Source organism: Brassica napus, chromosome A1 (genome assembly GCF_020379485.1).
Source record: "Brassica napus cultivar Da-Ae chromosome A1, Da-Ae, whole genome shotgun sequence".
Taxonomy (NCBI): Eukaryota; Viridiplantae; Streptophyta; class Magnoliopsida; order Brassicales; family Brassicaceae; genus Brassica; species Brassica napus.
In genome coordinates this window covers 906,746-926,139 of record NC_063434.1, presented here as the reverse complement: position 1 = coordinate 926,139, position 19,394 = coordinate 906,746, and the positions used below count along the sequence as shown (strand labels likewise).

Sequence of the window (19,394 nt, the reverse complement as noted above, 5' to 3'; positions counted from 1 at the left end):
ATATCAAACGTCAGATATTTTCAAACAGAAGTTGTAGACCAGAGTGTGGAGTATTTCAAGAAGTGCTTGCGTCAATTTTCCACAATTCTAAAATTGATCAACGACGAAATATATCCTCAATTTTGACCTTGCCTAGACTAGAAGTCACACTTATCGAGTAGTATCAACCTTTTGTTCACTAAAAAGGCCCAACATACTACTGTTGACCTTTTGTTTCGAATTTTGTTCGTTTGTTTCCGTGGTCGACCTTATTAGTGGTCAAAGTAAGAGCTCATCTACGCATAGACATGTATAAAAAACGGCCATGGAATATAATAATTAATAACATCGACGTTCAAAGGTGCAAATGTAATTTACAAGCGCTGGGGACGTCATACATATGTTGGTAACCACAACTATACACTTTTAAACTAACCCCCCCCCCCCCCCCCCCTCATCATGACATATAAATAAAATGTAATCGGCTTTAACTTGTATATTTCTGAAATTTTATAAGCAGCTCTTAGCTATCATTTGAAAGCCTTTAGTAAAAAAAAACCTCTTAACTATCATCAAGCGTCACTAGTTTCACATTAATACTTTCGTTATTGGTCATATGATTCATCATAAAGCCACATATTAAGCTCTCTTCTTTGTCCTACAAAATTCATAAGTTTGGATCATATATATAACAAACGAAGTAATAGAGAATAAAATGAAAATGTGGGTAGCGTGGGGATCAAAGTTTTCACGTGTGTCGTATCAATAAACCCAACAACCATATCAATGGAGAAGATCTCTTCTAGTTCACAGTTCATTCCCCGAATGACTGTTATGCCCTTCCGTACCACGTCAAAGTATACGACTTTCGTATGGTCAAATTTGTCCGCCTATATTTTTAAATCAGTTTTTTATTTTTTTAATTATCTCTTCAGTATACTTGTCGGTGCGGTGGGAAGCAAGTCGCACGTGTGTCTGCTTAAACCGCGTCGCCACCGTCACGTGATAAATCGTTTCTCGTACGTGTCTTCTGCGGTTGAAAGCTGATAAGTTTGTGTTTTATGTGTGTTTGCAAAATAGTATGCTACAAATTGGTGTTTTTGTGAATTATATTTTGTACGAGTGATTGCTATTTCTACACGCTCGGTGTGTGTGCGTTGGTTTATGATTGCATATACGCTTTAAACGACATGGACTACAGTGTGTGTGTGTGTGTTGTTGTATCCTTCATTGTCGAGGTATTGTACACGTGAATATATGTCCTCTCCTGCAATGGTAGCATTTGTAAAATTAAATGGTGAAACTCGTAAGATCATTTTTTCCTTCTTAAATAATTAAATCAGAGGAATCTTAGTTCCTCAAACAAACATAAACGGTTACCTAATAATATTCCATTCCTTGAAGGAACTCCTATATCTGTCTTCGTTAGGTTCCAATTCCGAAATATTCCAGACAATATCGTTTCAACAAATCTCTGATTTTGGATTACTAGATTTTTATTAAAAATTATGAACTAATAATGCATGAATAAACATTCATATGATTGGAATCAAAACGTACAATGAACCTGGAATCATCTTATAATTATAGAAGGTTGTATTTGTAAGCCATTTTGGGAAATTCCATTCGAAGGCAAGAATATACGACTCACATGCATTTTTTGGGAAACAAATTAAGAATTATTACGTTTCAGTGGATGGGTGTGGGTCATGAGCAATCTGATCGGGATAATAGTGTCGACGTGTAGTTGTTTTCAGCTAAAAAAATGAAAATACAAAATGATATAAACCACTTAAGTTGTTGTTACTAGGGTTTAATTTTTTTTAGTTGAAACACTCAGAAGTTTATATGAATAGACAGACTAATTTTAAAGGAAATGATTGGTAGAATTTATCAGTAAACAAATTAATAGTGCTAGTTACACCAAAAAAACTAATAGTTAGCTAGAAAAGAATAGATTATTAGGTAATAGCTACGATGTACCTAGAACGGAAGATCTCTTACCGTATCTCCAGTAAGTCAGTAACTATTCAGTTTTGTCCATACGTCTCCCTTGGTTCACTCAATTAATCTTTTTCTTAATACACAATTATGGGGTCACTAATTATACAATTAGTTCTGACCGAATCCTATCCCGTCTTTTTCTTTCCTCAGGAATACTTTGGAATACTTTAAATAATAAATCAAATTATAAATCGTGTGACAAGAGTAGGAAGCTCGCAAGAGACTTCCATTAGCATCGGAGCATGTGCATCGTGCTATGCAGTACACGGCTATATTAGTGTCCTAACGGTGCCGTACACTTTACAGATCCCAGTTTTATTCACTTTAAATATGTTTGTAACCAGTTAGTTAATCACTGCGGTTCAAATAAACTTTTGCGTTTACTGTGGTCATTTTGGTTGGAATAATGCGATCGCAATGTGGAATGGTTGGTGAAACTAGGATAAAGTCATGCAACTTATCTATTTATGGCAAATGAAAATTACGTATATGGGTATCATTTACGTTGCGTACGTGATGAGAAATGATACGTCCATGCTTTCAAAAATCATATGTGGCTTAGCCGTTTAGCTAGGCGCAAAAGAACAGCCCGACTGAGTTCACGTTCGCAACCAATCCCTACACCAGCGGCTTAATATATATACATATTAGCCTATGAATTTTATGCACGAGAGAGATGTTCTTTAGTCAAGTAGATTTTGACAGGCATGCATGTTTGAATATTTGCAAATTTCTTACGGTGGTGGTCGATCCTTGTTTGAATGCATTTCACATTGACCACAACATAAATTTTATGGTTAGAAAAAAAAAATTCTCAACCGTTGGCAGGTTGCATAATATCATATTTACGAAGAAAAAAATGACAATGCGTTTAATATCTCTCGATTCGAATACAATTCTACGTTCACAAAACTAAATAGTTGACTTTTTGGGTCAAAGCGACGAACATAGTTGACTATTAACCCCATTTAATACGAGTGACCTAGTAAGTTTTTCAACATATATTTGATACTATGAAATTACTCGTATACTTTTAATACTCATATATTTGATATTATTTTCTCAATAACACACTGTGAATTAATTAAGTATGAATATTTTTGATACGAAATACATTCATACACATAAAATCTATTAAAGATGCATACAACAATTTTTATAATATCTTATTGCTTGATGACTGAAAAAAATCTTAATGTTTGTATAAGCTGAGATGTATGTAAAAATCTGATAAACAATCATCTGCAAATAAACGATATAATTACAGAAAACCATACAAATGATATAGAACTCTAAATTCAGATTAGTGTAATATATATCTCCGGAATTCAAGTTACACATCTGATATACATTACTTATTTTCTAGCTAATCACTTAACCAAAGTATAGCTTTTAAAAGAATGCTAATTACTAATTAGTGGACTTATGAAAGTACTACTAGTCTATGTAAATATAATAACAAAGAAGGAAGGTGGGTGGGTGACCGGCAGGTGAGGGAGTGGCCGTTAAAGGGAGGCAGAGATTTACAGCCTGTTTTTATTTTTCTTTCTTAAAAATGTCAAATTATACAATAAAATATCCCAAAAAATAAAGTGGTAACGATCGATCTATCTTGTCGTTTTGCGCCACGTCAGCAACTGTCTCTTTTTGGCAGTTTACTTTTAATTTATTTATTTTTTAGATCGGCAAAATATCCGAAAAATAATAATGATAATAATGGCATACAGGCTGGCTTCCTCAGTCAAAAAGTCACCGAATCGAACCAAAACCTCATACCTAACCGTTAACTTCATCCTTATCTTCATCTCTCTATCATTATTAATCATATATAAACATTCTTCAATTATTTTTGGCTTCAGAATGTAAAGCTATGTTTAGTGCATATATCAACGGTTTCACGCCCAAGAGTCATTTATATCTTTTGTCAACATTCGTTGCATGTATAAAGATAGTTTACTAACAATTGTAAAATTATTCCATTTACCCGTTGCATGTAGCAAGAAGCCAAGAACTTGATGTTTAGTGTCTACAATTTCCACTTCTTGTTCATCACACCAATGTACAAGCTAAGGCAAATTTGGATATTGAACCGACGGTCCAACGTGCTTCATCATAACCACACACATCAACACACACAAGACAGTGACATGCAACGAACAGTGTAATATATTGAAAACAGATCACCGCACTTTAGTTTATAAACAAAACAAAACAAACTTTCGGCTATTTTTTATTGACTTCTATGTAGTCTTTTTTTTTGCAGTTATTCTTAGAAAAGCAGTTTGTGTTTGCCACCATATTTTCATTTTCCATATTTAGTTCCTTTTTACCCGAATTTCAAGTTGGTATAATTCAGCGTTTCAAATATAATGCCATTCTTGAATTTCACTGTTATTTAATTTTGTTAATTATAAAGAAATAAAAAATGCAAAAAATTAAAGAAAAAAGTATGAAAAAGATAAAAACGTAGAAGTTAGGTCATCTCCAACCCAACTCCAAAACACTATTTTAGTGTGATTTTGACACTAAAATCTTCTCCAACCAAACTGCAAAAATCACACCATTTTAGTGTCACACTATAATTTTACACCAAATTTGGTGTGACACTATTCACCACACTATAACACTATTCACTCCACTAAAATACTATTCACTTATTTTATTAATAAATTGTACAATTAAATAAATAACAAATAAAAAATTAAATACATATAATATTATAAAATAACTTTTAGTGTGAAGTTTAGTGTTGTGGTTGGAGAAGAACATTTTTTTTGTGTTGAAACTACACCAAAATAGTGTAGTTTTGACATTAAAATAGTGTTATGGGTTGGAGATGCTCTCGATTCTGTGAGTGTCACAACAATGCTTTTAAATGGAAAACGAAATGATTGGGTAAAAACGCTCCACCTGTAAAACGGAGAGTGGAAGAGACGCTCCAGTACGAGCGTACTGTTTAAAGAAAACACAACTCTGAAATTAAGACCACACTAATAATATTTATTTATTCATGAATAAAAGCAAATCTCAAACTCAAAGTACATATACTTACTTGACACGTGTTAATATACAGCTGTATCCCAAGTCCCCAACCGTTTTTCCTGGAAGATTCTCTGCTCTACACGCTCGATGTTAACCTCACACAGACGCTGTTCTCCCCAAACGCACTTTTTCAATCGTGGACGTGTGTTTTGGTTGTGATATACCAATATTCAATAATTCCTTTTTTTGTTATTCAAGTTTAAACATTTGATTGATGAAATTTATTTAGAATACAATACATTGAATGACTTGCCTAAACAATTAATAAATCAAACGCTAAATTAGTTAACCCATCAATTCGTTTTGACTGAATTAGTCAAGACCGTAACGAAGTAAGTTAGTAACGACCATGTTTATCCGTTTAACGCTGATAAAATTACAAAACGGTTTTCCTTGTTTCCTAAATAAGTTAAAGATATTTTATTCAGTTAGAAAATTCAAAAGATAACACATATCCTAGTAATAAACTGCAGAATTTAACTACTTTAATATAATTTCTCTGTTTATCGATAAGAAAGATTACGGGTCGAGCCGGTAGCCCTTGCGCGACTCCTCCTCGTATAAATACTCTCTCTTCTTGCTCTTATCCTCTTAAAACCTTTTCTTCTCCCAACAAAAAAAAAAACTCCCTAACGACCAAAAAATAAAACAGAAGACGTGTTGAGAAGAAAAACAGAACACAACCGGCGATGTCAGGTCCGTCTAGAAAGAACATGGAGAGGATTAAAGGTCCATGGAGTCCAGAAGAAGACGATCTCTTGCAGAGTCTGGTGCAGAAGCACGGTCCGAGAAACTGGTCTTTGATCAGCAAATCTATCCCTGGGCGGTCCGGCAAATCCTGCCGTCTCCGCTGGTGTAACCAGCTATCTCCGGAGGTCGAGCACCGTGCTTTTACGGCGGAGGAAGACGAGACGATCATACGAGCGCACGCTCGGTTCGGTAACAAGTGGGCGACGATCTCTCGTCTCCTCAATGGAAGAACCGACAACGCTATCAAGAACCATTGGAACTCGACGCTCAAGCGTAAATGCAGCGCTTTTACATCAGAAGGACAGAGCTGTGACTTCGGTGGAAACGGAGGGTATGACGGTAACTTGGGAGAGGAGCAACCGTTGAAGCGCACGGCGAGCGGTGGTGGTGTGTCTACTGGGCTATATATGAGCCCCGGGAGTCCATCTGGATCTGACGTCAGCGAGCAATCTTGTGGTGTTCCGCACGTGTTCAAACCGACGGCTAGATCTGGTGCCGTGACGGAGGTGACGGCGTCAACGTCCGGTGAAGATCCCCCGACTTATCTAAGTTTGTCTCTTCCTTGGAATAACCGTTGCGAGACGGAGACGGTTAGAGTCAACGAGCCAACTCAGGTTAATGAGAATACGGTTACTGACGGTGGTTACACGGCGGAGCTGTTCCCGGTTAGAAAGGAAGAGGTGGAAGAAGAGAAGGGGATATCAGGATTCGGTGGTGAGTTCATGACGGTGGTGCAGGAGATGATTAGGACGGAGGTGAGGAGTTACATGGCGGATTTACAGAGAGGGAACGTGGGCGGTGGTGGTTCCATCGGAGGGAGTGGAGGAGGTGGTGGTGGTTCGTGTATGCCGCAAAGTGTAAACAGCCGTCGTGTCGGGTTTAGGGAGTTCATAGTGAACCAAATCGGTATTGGGAAGATGGAGTAGTAAAGAGAGAAGAAGCAAAAGAGTCTCTTCAACTTTTCACTCTGTTTCTCGGGCAAAATAAAAGTTTTAAGGCTTTACATGTATTATGTATAGAGCCAAAGCCAGCAATGGTTAGAGAGACAGAACAAGGAAGCAAATCTAAACAATCTTTTGTAATCATATGATCTTTCGTGATTCAAAAAGGAAGCCAAAACTTTTCTTAAAACATGATACGAAGAAGTTAGTAAATATGAGTCGTATATATATATAACTACAGAAAAATAAAATAAAATCAAACGATCCAGAGAAACGAAACTTATATACGATTGATGTTTCTTAAGGATAATATAAGCGAACATACACACAGTTTCATGCTTGTTGCATGAGTAGACAAATAAAAGCACACAGACGAGCAGGTTACCTAATGTGCAGTCTCTACAGAGCTTAAAGAGTTGTTGCTACTGGTGGATTCACGTGAGCTTAACTTGTTGATTAGATGAGCTATGTCTTGTTTCCACGACCATGATGGATCGTTCAGACCACGTACTGAGTTGAGGCACACCAGAAGAGTCCCACCTTCATGTAGAAGTACCTATGATTCCAGAAAAAAATTGCGGATTTGCAGATTCTTCTAGGTGATTTGATTGGTAACTCATAGAAATTAATAGCGCTATTAGAGGTTTGCATACCGTTAACCACAGTGGAAGAAACCCCAAAACTGAGGGAAGAGCGGCCAAGAATATTGACGTCAAGGCAAGAGCAACATTTTGCTTGACCTGCAACATGATAAAACACTTGTTAAATCTGCAATAGGCTTTGGAAAAAAACAAGAGTTGATTTTCTTATACCAATGATGTTGTCTGGCGAGATTTAGCGACACAAAAGGGAACACCGGTGATGTTGTCCCGAAGCAGTAAGATGTCAGCAACAGCAATCGCCGTGGCACTCGCACGTTGAGCAAGTACAATGCCGACTGTTGCAGCTGCTAGAGCTGGAGCATCATTAATTCCTTCTCCAACCATAATCAAACCGCCACCTAAAACACTCACCAAAATGTAATAATAATAAGATTATTGAGATGTCTCGAATGTTTTGACATGTGGCGAGAGTAAGTGATCATCACCTGCATCTCGAGCGATGTTCTTTACATGGTTTAGCTTATCCTCGGGCTTTAGGTTACAGTAGACTTCGCTAATACCCACTGCATTTGCAACTCTCCAAGCACTTGAATCATGGTCCCCGGTTAACATCATTACTCGAAGTTGGGCCCAGCTTTTAAGTTCTGCTATAACTCCTGAGACACCTGGACGAGGCTGATCTTCAAGGTGAATCAATGTTACCTGGAGAAGTTAGTTGCACCGGCTCATAAATTTCAGTGATACAGAGAATCTTAAAGGACTGATAAATGGTCACACGAGAGAGAAAAGTACTGACAGTGAAGTAGGTAAGATTTTTGTGGACCAGTAAAGTAGTAGCTTGTAGCATATACCTTGTGATCAACAGAAAGAGCAGCATGAACAAAATCCTTTCCGTACAAAGAGGCGTTAACAGCATCTTTGATCTGTTGAGACTCATCTTCTGATTTGAAGAGTGAGGTTATGAACTCTATAGAACCAAGTGATGCTTTTCGTAATCTGCTCGCTTCTGCTACTGACTATAACAACGCCAAAAAGTTGAAATGAGAGTGAGAGACAGAAATATACATATACACACACACACACTATAGGAACTAGAAGGAAAATGGGAATCTATAGACTCTAGTACATAACTATGTCGCACCTCAACACCGTTTACAGTAGCAGTAAGGCCTCTACCAGGAAAATATTCGAAGCTTTCAACAAAAATAGAAGGGAGGTCTTTTCCCACACTGTGGTCTACCACAGCTCTGCAGCAAACTTAAATGTGTCAGAAGCAGCCGAAAGTAGATGTGCAAAAAACTAGTCTAAAAAACAGAGAGAGAGCTCATGGTGCAAAAATTTGCTTCCGCTCCATCCCATTCGTTTGTGGTGACAAAAATGAATGTACCGTCATACAAGATGATTTAATAACCATGAGTTTACACGAGCCCGTTTAACTTTTTATCAAAAAGAAGTTTGTTATGTGAAATGATTGGAGGCACATGCTTAAAAAAATTGGATAGTTCTAGCGTTTGAGATAGTTAAGTTTATACATCAATTGATGCTTACAAAATACCTTCCAATAGGATGTGTAGTGCCCTTCTCCATTGCAGCCGCTACGGCAAGAGCTTCTTTCTCACAATTTGGAACACAGCAAGTTATTACGCTTGGATTATTACCTCCGTGGTGCCCATAAATGGGTTCAATTGCTTTGCATGTAAGACCGCCAGTTGTTAAGGTCCCGGTTTTGTCAAAAGCAACAGTGTGGCAAGAAGCGAGGGCATCTAGAACTTGTGCACCTTTTAGCAATATTCCCTATGACAAGGAATAACACTTACACGTGAACAGAAGAGAACTAAATAGTCGCATAGGCATCATAAAATCCTCACAATTGCAAATAAGACTCCTTAGGTTCTAAAGCCGTGAGCTTAATTTCAATTACTAAAGAATGCTAACACGTAGTTGGTAATTTCAGTTACTCAGGTTGTAATTACACAGGGTTCATGCATGATACCTTTTTCGCACAAGAACTAATAGCAGTAGCGTAAGCCAACGGAGCAACAGCCAAAGCACATGGTGATGCGGCCACCATAAGTCCCAATGCTCTGTAGACCGAACCTCTGCATGCTGTATCATTAACCAGCAAAGAAAGTAAGCTAACTAATTGTCCATAAGAAGAAAAGAAGGCAAAGATATCTCTCTCTTAACAGTTTTGTAACATCAGAAATTATTCACTGTCTGGACAATAAAGGGAATATATGTATGTTGAAAACGGAGAACTTGTTTCTGACATCTACCTGTGGTGCTGAGAAAAGGCCACTTGAACAAAAATGGACCTAGGAAGGCAATAGCAAGTGACAAAACAACCACCACCTTGCTGTAATTCTCCCCAAACTCATCCAGCCATCTCTGAAGTTTGGGTTTATTGGAGTGTGCTTCCTCTGTCAGCTGTACAATCCTGTTTAGAGTCGACTCATTCCATGCCTTCGTGGCCTGATTAAAAAAATAAATAAAGATAAGCTTGAGAACTTCAAACAAAGGCAAGCCAAAGCAATATACATCTATACTATTAAAGCAGAATCCCTACTAGGATTCTACCCTTAAATTTTCAAGGTATTTACAACTCTCTGCCATTAGTTATTTTCCTTTAAAAAAATAATAATAATTTGTGACTCCATTAATTCGACCAATCAAAAAGGAGTTTTTATCCCACTGTTTTTAGTGACAAAAAAAAATCCCAATGTTTTCAAAATTCAAAACGAACATAAATTATAGCCCAACCATATTGCAGCAATTTTTTCCTAATTGTACGCATCATTTATTTCCTAAACCTATTTCAACATTAATGCATTAAAGTTTTGCAATCAAAAATCTATATTATTTAAGGAAATATCATTACGAAAATATTCAGTTTACATCTGTCATCTGTGCAAGACTTTACCATAGACAAGATACAATATCTCACTTAAGTTGCAACTCCTATGAAAGTTCGGTTTCGTGTTTATACCAATTTCAGAACAATATATCTTCCTATAACATAGCTAAAGTTAGATCTGCCGTAAATGGGTTTATGACCTTAGAATATATACATATGAAATCTAATACATTTTATTGTCAGACGAAACTATGTAAATCATCTTTGCAAATGAGAATGTAAGTAAGAATCAGTTCAAGAAAAAATGAGAATACAAATATTTTATGTCTACTTATATACTCTTATACAATATGATAAGAGAATACTATGACTCTTTTGTTCTAACTATTTTAAATTTGGTATATCTAACATGTAAAAAGATAAAAGTTTCATGACTCATATGCAAGAAGGTTAATCCCGCGCTTTCAAAGCGCGGGTCAAAATCTAGTCTATACTATTAAAGCAGAATCCCTACTAGGATTCTACCCTTAAATTTTCAAGGTATTTACAACTCTCTGCCATTAGTTATTTTCCTTTAAAAAAATAATAATAATTTGTGACTCCATTAATTCGACCAATCAAAAAGGAGTTTTTATCCCACTGTTTTTAGTGACAAAAAAAAATCCCAATGTTTTCAAAATTCAAAACGAACATAAATTATAGCCCAACCATATTGCAGCAATTTTTTCCTAATTGTACGCATCATTTATTTCCTAAACCTATTTCAACATTAATGCATTAAAGTTTTGCAATCAAAAATCTATATTATTTAAGGAAATATCATTACGAAAATATTCAGTTTACATCTGTCATCTGTGCAAGACTTTACCATAGACAAGATACAATATCTCACTTAAGTTGCAACTCCTATGAAAGTTCGGTTTCGTGTTTATACCAATTTCAGAACAATATATCTTCCTATAACATAGCTAAAGTTAGATCTGCCGTAAATGGGTTTATGACCTTAGAATATATACATATGAAATCTAATACATTTTATTGTCAGACGAAACTATGTAAATCATCTTTGCAAATGAGAATGTAAGTAAGAATCAGTTCAAGAAAAAATGAGAATACAAATATTTTATGTCTACTTATATACTCTTATACAATATGATAAGAGAATACTATGACTCTTTTGTTCTAACTATTTTAAATTTGGTATATCTAACATGTAAAAAGATAAAAGTTTCATGACTCATATGCAAGAAGGTTAATCCCGCGCTTTCAAAGCGCGGGTCAAAATCTAGTTATGTTTAATATACCTTCACGATCATTCTGCCATCCAAATTTCTTGCACCACCAGGCACTCTATCTCCAGCTTTCGCCTCCAATGGTTTGACTTCCCCAGTCAAGTGCTCAATAGTTATGGTAGCACTACCTTGATAGACTTCGCAATCTACAGGAACAATCTAAATACCAGAAAAAACTCATTACTTAAAAACAGTTACAAACAAGGTCACATATGCAAAGGATTTCAAGAAATGAAAGCTTCACAGACCTCACCAGTTCCAACCAAGATATATGACCCAACTTCTACACTGTGCACAGGAACGCTTTTGTATGACAAATCAGAAATGTTTGGAACGTTTCCATTTTTCACTTCGATCAACAGTGCGGAATCCGGATTACTCTCCTTCAACTCCTTAACATCCACCATTGATCTACTAGTGAAAAACTCCTCCGCTGCAGGAAAAGTCTATCAGTCTCATGAAAACATTAAACAATGACATTATCCCTAATCCTAATAATAATCAAAGTTCTGACCTATATGAGCAAGATTAAACATGGCTAGAAGCAATCCCCCTTCAAGAGCGTTGCCCATAAACACGGAAGCAAAAGCAGCAAGTGCCATCAACACGTGGATGTTCACTTTCCCTCCCGCTATATCCATAAGCGCGTCGAGAGATGCTGACACCTAACACATTAAAACCAATTCCTCAAATCGTGTGGCTGAGATTCAATAACTAATAAAGAGCTTTATAGAGAATCCTTACTCCGACGAGAGGGAAGCCAACGATCATGAACGCGTGCTGAAGAGACTTAACGTAAGGTTTCGGAGCGAAGTAAGGGCACGCGGCGGCGGCGACGAAGAGCGCGGCGGAGGAGCAGCAGAGATGAAGATGCTCCCTGAGGAAATTGGCTAATCGAACCCATCCGATGGCTTTAGCGAATCCGAAGAGTGCTTTCTGAGGCTTGCTCTCCGCTTTCAACTCCACGGAACAGCATCCGTGGTGGTGATGCTGATGATGATGATGCTCTTGCTCACCATCATGATGATGATGATCGTGATGGTGATCTTCAACTGCGCGTAGACGAATCGATTGTCGCGGAAGGCTAAGCGAGGCGGAGATCCGAAGAGGGAGAGGAGTCTTAGGTGGGAGGATTGAGAACGAGTTGACTCGAGCGAGTCGGAGAGTGGCTAAACCGCGACGGTAAGGGAATCTAGTAAGAGACGAAGAGCGAGTGAGAGCGGCGGGTTCCATATTCGAGCTCGAGCGTCTTCTTCTTCGTTCATGCCACCATTGATTCTGATCTCGCGAAATGTTTCACAAGAGGAGAGAGAGAGCGAGGGAGGGAGAGAGAGAGCCAATACAATTATTCCGATAACATTAGCCACATAAACAATCTCATCTCATATACTTTTATTTTTTATTTTTTTTTGTTACCTTCTGTTTCAAACCACGGCTTTGAGTATTAACCTTTTACGCGTTCAAATGGAAGTTATTTTGATCGTTGTGAAAAATGTAGATTACAGTTATAAAACTCATCAGAAAAATTTGAAGGAATCCTAAAGTTACAACACAACTCGTCAGCGATTTATACCGACAAATTAATGGAGGTGACTTTTTGTTCTCACTCACTCATCTTTGCCTTTGCCTTTACCATCTGAAACCACCTTATCAGATTCATAAGCTGATGGTGACAACAAGAAAGTGCTCTGGTTCTTCTGAATGAACCTGTAAATGTTTTAGAACGTTTGTTAATGTAAACGCTAATGACAGCGAAAAAGGAGAGATTAGATAGGATGCTTACTTGAGGAAGTCTAATAGTGTTTGATGCATGCGACTCCATGTCTCTTCTTCCATGTTTACATATGAGAAAAGCTCCGGAAATTTCACTGCAGTAAAAGAAGCCGAGATATAGTCAAGAATCCAGACACATGAGATTTTACTGTCTGATTAACAACTTGCTGAGATCTTTACCAAATAGACGAAGTAAATGCTCAGCGCCATAAACAGTTGAAGGTGAAATATCATCCACGATTGCTTCTTCGTATTGTTGCCGCTCTCTTTTGTACAAGAGCATCATAGGTAATGCCTTGTCGAAGTAACACCTTATGCCTTTCAAGATTTCACCGACCGCATCAGTTATCCTGCGCAGAAATTTTGCTTCACTGAGTTCTGAACATTTTCAAAAAGATATATCAAACTCTATGATTGAATAAAAGGACTCACATTCCATCCTTCTTGGTTTTGATTTCAAGGTACTTGGACAATATCTCGTCGACAGTAGGTGAACGCGGAAGTTTCACAACCTAGAGTTACATGATCATTCAAAGATTAGAAGACAGAGTAGATTGTAGAAGACAGAGTAGATTGTCATGTACCTTGTCCTTCTGCGTAACATTCTCCCAGTCGTCAACGAGCTGTTTTTTTAGTGTTGCAGGCATTTGGATCTTCAGTAGCTTATCTGCTGATACGTTATCCTTCTATAGACCAAAAAATAATACATAAGCAACCTTATCGAATTTTAGAAGACCTGAATAGTTAAACCTGTTTGTATATGTATGTGTATATATGCATCCTTCTTGGAAATTTAATCGATGTAGAGCTAAAGCAAGTAAATTTCTTGAGTTTTTTCACAAGCCTAACCTCATTGCCTGACTCGTTCTTTCGCTTCTTCCCTTTTGCAGCTGCAACAGACAATACAATCATCTATATACCAGCTTAATTCAAATAAATTTTAAGTTTATCTAATCTGAACTTCAATAACTTTACAGGTATGAAATCAATTCCTTGGTAATATGCTACTTACCATTGTTTTTCGTGTCATCTTTCTCAGCTTTTGTGTCTGCATGTTTGACAAAATAGTTAAAGTCACCATAGATATATACTCAAAAGGGTCAATGTAGGAGGATAAATATTCAACTAACTGTACTGTGTATGTACATGCAGGCCTCTGAGCCAGATAATGATAGATACTAGTAATAGGCTAGCTTGAAAATGATTCTTATTTAAACATCAATAAAAGTCAAGCCAAGTAGAAATGAATGTTTCCTCTTAATTTCATATTCAAAAACTTACCTGCAGAGCTTCTGGTTTTAGTCTGAGCCGAACGCCCAGACTTGGCACCCTTTTCCACTCCTTGCTTCTTGTCCAAAGCTTTCTGTTTCACAAGATTCTCCTCCGTATGTTTCAACAACCTATCCGCACTAACCCATTCATCCCAACTGTCGAGCAACAACACATTCATGTCAATCTAACTGTGTTTGCCACACAAACCAGAATAGACATAAGAGCAGAGCAGAGCAGAGAGAGAGACTCACTTTTTGTTCCAACCCTGCAGACACAGATCGCTGTATCACTCAGTAAAACAAAGATGGGGATGCAACTATAATAGCTTAGAGGAAAGAAAGTCTCACGAGATAATGAACAAAGTACTTCCACTCCTTCTTACGAAGCTCCACTTTTTGAATCTGTATCAAAAGAAACTCTGTAAACATCTATACCGTCTAAGCATTTCAATCTTAACTTGCAGAAGCTACATGAATCTACTACAGACAGCACAGGCGATACAATTCAAATTCAAACTCAATTGACTCAAAGCAACACTGTATACATCTATCTATATAGACTGAGCATTTCAATCTCGATTCGCAGAAGCTCCATGAATCCAATACGCAAAGCACAGACTATACATTCAAATTCAAACCTAATCGACTCAAATCTCTATGAAAACCCTAAGCCAATTGCGAAATCAACACGAGATAATCTCCAGAATCCAAATCATTCGATTGAATCATCCAAATCTTAAAGGCTAGCGATAGTTAGAGAGAGAGAGTTTGTATTGCCTTAGCTCCGTAGACGCGAGGACCATGGTAGGCGAGAACACGCTCGCCCTCCGTAAAGAGCCTGCCGTCGTTGGAAGGCGATGCGCCACCGCTGGCAGTGTCTCCGTCACTCGCCGTATCTTCCTTCGACGAGCTTCCCATTGCCACCGAGAGCGAGAGAGGCACCAGATCTCACTCACATCACAGTGGGGGCCGTACACGTCTTTGATATGAATGAATATCTACGTCCCTGAAACTGCCCGCTGATTCCACGAGACTAGGGGTGTATGTTGTAATTACGTAACTTTTCAATTGCGTCCCTTAACTTTCCAAAAGGTTCAATTAAATCTCTTAACCTTTTTAAAAATCTTTATTTTGAATCAGCGCCAGTTTCAGTTTTTTTTTTTAAAATTGAAAATAATTCTATGATCCATTTGAATTTGAAGTACATTTGTGTACATTAATGTTTTATTATTACATTCAAATCATATTTGACCAAAACATAAGTTATTATCACATTGTACATTATGAATCAAACGACTAAGAAACTATTGATAGGAAAAAGGAATGAGACATTTAATTCTTGATTTTTCCCATTCTTCTTTCTTCATATATGTAACAAAATAAAATTGTAACAAAAAAATGAAATAATTTTTTGGACCTAGACACGGCAACGTGTACTTAAAATTAGCCCGGTTTGAGCTAATGATTTGATTATTAGTGACCGGGTCCGCTTGGGCTTGGACCGGAGTGCTTATCAAATCGAGACATGTCGCTCCGGTTTACGAAGTTATGACCCTTGCCTCCTGGACTTGGACCTGAGCCTTTGATCGAACCAAGTGATAACCCATCGAAGAAACCAGCCACGAGTTTTTTCTCTTCCGTCATTGTTAGACCAAGTGGGCGAGTCTCAACAAAAACGGAACCGATCAACATGAAGAACAGAATGGAACTTACAACACCTTTGCTCATCATTATAGTTTAGTTAAGTTCTTTTCCCTCTCTTTTACCAGATAATGAAATTTGCGTGAGTGTTTTGTGGATGGAGCAGTCAGTTATATAGTAATGTTCAAGGAGATGCAAAGTTTGAATTGTTATTCACTTATTCTTGACTATGTTTTGAATTCAAAAGAACGTGATCACTGAAACTAGGCTGTTTCCTGGAAAATACCAATTGGTTTATAAGTATTTTTTTTTTTTGTATAGAAAAAACTAAGCCATCAATGAGGAGATGATAAGAAGCATAAAACAAATTTAATTTCATCATAAGTTTGAAGACTTGACCGAACATAGTTTTTGATTGTTTGCAGCAGACGGCAGCTAAGTTTCTACGTAGACTTTGAAGTTGTGCACCAAATATAGTTTGAATTCCAAACTTGGGAAAGTCACACATGTTGGTAGCCGGCTTGGTTGTTGGTTACAGAAAACACAATTAAGCAAAGTGTTTGACCTTCAGAAGCATTGACTATTAGCTAATTTGACTATTAAAACGATGTAGTTGCTTAATTTCTCTTTTATAATATTGTTAGATACACCAGAACCTAATAATCAATGCTTATAAATTTCAAACACGTTGCTGCTATTTTTCTGGCACGACCAATAAATAGTTCTTCTCACGTGATTCTCCTTTCAAAAACATTTAACAACCACACTTTACTGAAATTTCAACATCTAGACAGTAGACTTATGATTTTTGTTAGGTAAAAAAATTATTTCTATGAAAAGTCAACTCATGCTGCTATATGTTGTTGAATTACGACCGTAGTTATTAGTTACAATACAAATATACGATGTATTTTCTTCATTTTATCACATTTCATCACTGAGTTTTTTCTTGGAAAAAAAGATGAACTCTATTATAAAGTGATTTCATCACTGAGTTGTAGTAAACAATTTTTTTTTAAATAGATGTTGATTTAGTGTTGAGGATACATTATTGATGGCTGCCACATTTTTAGTAATAGTTTATGAGTATTTCTTTAGCAAGATTCTCAACATAAATATCTAAAAATGAAATATTATTATGATGAATAAATATTTTAATGCTAAAAACGTATGCAAAAGTATTTAATTTTTTTATTTAGAATACTTTTAGTAAAAATGTAAAATATTTGATACATTTAGCTCTTAGAATATTTTTTTTGTCATCTACAATAATTTATTTTTATTTTATGTTAAAATACTTGAGTATATTGTAATGGAAATACTCTAGGTAGTATAACATCATCTCAAGTTGTTCCTTTTTAAAACAAATTTGTTCCTTTATTTCTGGAGTTAAGAGTAACACAAATAAACCAATTTGCATAGCATCAGGAAATTTTGTTTCCCCATACTAATATGAGGCGGCGAAATCACTAATCACTATAATTCAAATTATTAAATAATTTATAGGCAAATTACTTAGAATCCGGTTAACGGTTTCCTCTCTTGGAATAAGGTGAAAGTAATTAATCAAGTTTAATTGGGTTGTCCAAAATAATATAGTTTAGAGGTGGCGGAAGACCACACACGAATATAATAAGGAAAAAATGTTAACTATATATAGTTCGGACATGGTAGTCCATTAATATTGGAATCAAATTCTTCATTTAACAAATCCATTATCTAGATTCTAGTCTTTTTATTCCGTCCAATTACACGAAATAAATATAAAGAGTTCTTGAAACAATGTACATTCTAAAAAGAATTTCAATTAGCATCTTAATTTACTTGAATTTCAATTAGCATCTTGATATACTTGATCAAACTATAAATTAAACTAGTATTGCTGGAGATGTAACTTTATATAATATTTATGGATGTACATGTACTAAAGTCGTTTAGATGTGGTTAATGAATAGGGTATTTTGATCACCACAGTAAGAAAACATGTGAGGTTATAATACGTGTCTCAAATCTTCTTTTGAGAAAGGGTAACGTGTCTCAAATCTTGATAACGATAGTTTACACCATGGTTCGTCCATTCTCACGATATTCATATTTGACCACTAAGACATCCACATAATGACTACAAGTTTCGAAGTTAAGTTGATACAGGATTTAATTTTTGGTTCTACAAACTTTGATTATAAAAAAAAAGATTCGAAGATGCAAGATTGATAGTGAAATAAAATTGAGGGTACATGTGGGCGAGTGACGTTTAAAAACAAAAACAAAAAGAGAAAGAATATAAATAGATGCTTAGTTACTCTCATGACAACTATGAAGCAAAGTTAGAGTCCGTCCATACAAGTATTTCGTGTTATCGCCATTCTTTCCTCACGCCCACGAGCCACGATGACAATTATGTTTTGTTCCTTTTTTTATTTATAGATTTGTATTCTGTATTTTTCACTGAATTCTTGCGTCTTATTTTGAGAAAATTATATTTCAAACATTAGGTAAACCGTAAACTATAACTCATGTTTGTCTGAAAATTTAAATGTTTATTTTGCAAATATAAATATAAAGATGCAAAGTTTTGATGTAGCATAAAACAAGGGAAGCACTCTTCTATGGAAAAACAAAGTCTCCAGGATTCGTATGGTCAAATATATTCCGATCAAATTATTCGCGAAAGCGAGATACAAAATACGTACTTTACCTCCTCCTACGTCACATCTACGCATTCGTGCCCTACCTTCAGAAGTATTCTTCCAATTTTCTGAAGTTCCAAAATGAGACACCGATGATTCACGACCGTAGATTTAAATGATCACCTAAACGTTAATTATTTTATTAATGAATCTTTGCTCAAATTTATCTACAGTAATTTTGTTCATAGTGAATTATATCAATTAATGATATGAAATGAAATAGTCGTATAAGACTATAAGTCTAGTAGTTTCATTTTGTTCACTCTATACACATTTGGCTATTGCTATATATGCATGGTAAGTCGGTGATTACTAACCTCTTTGTCGGTATAAATGTTTAGATCATGAAACCATGTTATCCACAAGAATGATAGTAGTTTTCTTGCCTAACTCCACTAACCAAAGCTAATAATTGTATTGTTACCAACTTCTTTTTTTTTTTTTTGAACAACTATTGTTACCAACTACTAGTTGAATTTTGATTCACTTGAATCTTGTGTATACTACTTATTAATCAGTAAACAAATCTTATCTTATTTAATATTATTGACATCG

The 19,394-nt window shown here is 36.1% G+C and overlaps 4 protein-coding genes across 4 annotated transcripts; 1 reads left to right on the top strand and 3 right to left on the bottom strand.

The window, feature by feature from the left end:
- Positions 1–5,674: 5,674 nt before the first annotated feature.
- Positions 5,675–6,838, top strand: LOC106426812 (transcription factor MYB44). The gene is given in 1 exon segment (NM_001316142.1): positions 5,675–6,838. A coding segment is annotated over 1 exon segment (987 nt). The 5' UTR covers positions 5,675–5,714; the 3' UTR covers positions 6,702–6,838.
- Positions 6,839–6,986: 148 nt separating this feature from the next.
- Positions 6,987–12,826, bottom strand: LOC106426810 (probable cadmium/zinc-transporting ATPase HMA1, chloroplastic). The gene is made up of 13 exons (XM_048778042.1): positions 12,209–12,826; positions 11,979–12,129; positions 11,713–11,897; positions 11,477–11,623; positions 9,595–9,790; positions 9,312–9,424; positions 8,874–9,112; positions 8,460–8,565; positions 8,170–8,334; positions 7,804–8,020; positions 7,529–7,716; positions 7,370–7,456; positions 6,987–7,272 (listed from the first exon to the last, which is right to left on the bottom strand). The coding sequence occupies exons 1-13, from the start codon at positions 12,695–12,697 to the stop codon at positions 7,102–7,104; spliced, it is 2,454 nt and encodes an 817-aa protein (XP_048633999.1). The 5' UTR covers positions 12,698–12,826; the 3' UTR covers positions 6,987–7,101.
- An 88-nt stretch (positions 12,827–12,914) lies between these two features.
- On the bottom strand, positions 12,915–15,538 carry LOC106426813 (protein MRG1). Its single transcript, XM_013867543.3, has 11 exons — positions 15,286–15,538; positions 14,857–14,910; positions 14,761–14,774; positions 14,519–14,664; positions 14,250–14,285; positions 14,087–14,127; positions 13,822–13,923; positions 13,670–13,749; positions 13,418–13,587; positions 13,248–13,332; positions 12,915–13,171 (listed from the first exon to the last, which is right to left on the bottom strand). The coding sequence occupies exons 1-11, from the start codon at positions 15,424–15,426 to the stop codon at positions 13,072–13,074; spliced, it is 969 nt and encodes a 322-aa protein (XP_013722997.2). The 5' UTR covers positions 15,427–15,538; the 3' UTR covers positions 12,915–13,071.
- Positions 15,539–15,619: 81 nt separating this feature from the next.
- Positions 15,620–16,435, bottom strand: LOC111214999 (PAMP-induced secreted peptide 2-like). The gene has a single exon (XM_022717969.2). The coding sequence runs from the start codon at positions 16,237–16,239 to the stop codon at positions 15,982–15,984; it is 258 nt and encodes an 85-aa protein (XP_022573690.1). The 5' UTR covers positions 16,240–16,435; the 3' UTR covers positions 15,620–15,981.
- Positions 16,436–19,394: the final 2,959 nt, after the last annotated feature.

Excerpts from the sequence above, each read along its gene's own strand:
- LOC106426810 (XM_048778042.1), bottom strand. The coding sequence starts at position 12,697 with ATGGAACCCGCCGCTCTCACTCGCTCTTCGTCTCTTACTAGATTCCCT. Across the intron at positions 8,335-8,459 it reads CTACTGTAAACGGTGTTGAG|TCAGTAGCAGAAGCGAGCAG; the intron begins GTGCGACATAGT and ends GCGTTGTTATAG. Across the intron at positions 8,021-8,169 it reads CTCTTTCTGTTGATCACAAG|GTAACATTGATTCACCTTGA; the intron begins GTATATGCTACA and ends TAACTTCTCCAG.
- LOC106426813 (XM_013867543.3), bottom strand. The coding sequence starts at position 15,426 with ATGGGAAGCTCGTCGAAGGAAGATACGGCGAGTGACGGAGACACTGCC. Across the intron at positions 13,924-14,086 it reads AGAACGAGTCAGGCAATGAG|AAGGATAACGTATCAGCAGA; the intron begins GTTAGGCTTGTG and ends TTTGGTCTATAG. Across the intron at positions 13,588-13,669 it reads AAAACCAAGAAGGATGGAAT|GATAACTGATGCGGTCGGTG; the intron begins GTGAGTCCTTTT and ends ATTTCTGCGCAG.
- LOC111214999 (XM_022717969.2), bottom strand. The coding sequence starts at position 16,239 with ATGATGAGCAAAGGTGTTGTAAGTTCCATTCTGTTCTTCATGTTGATC.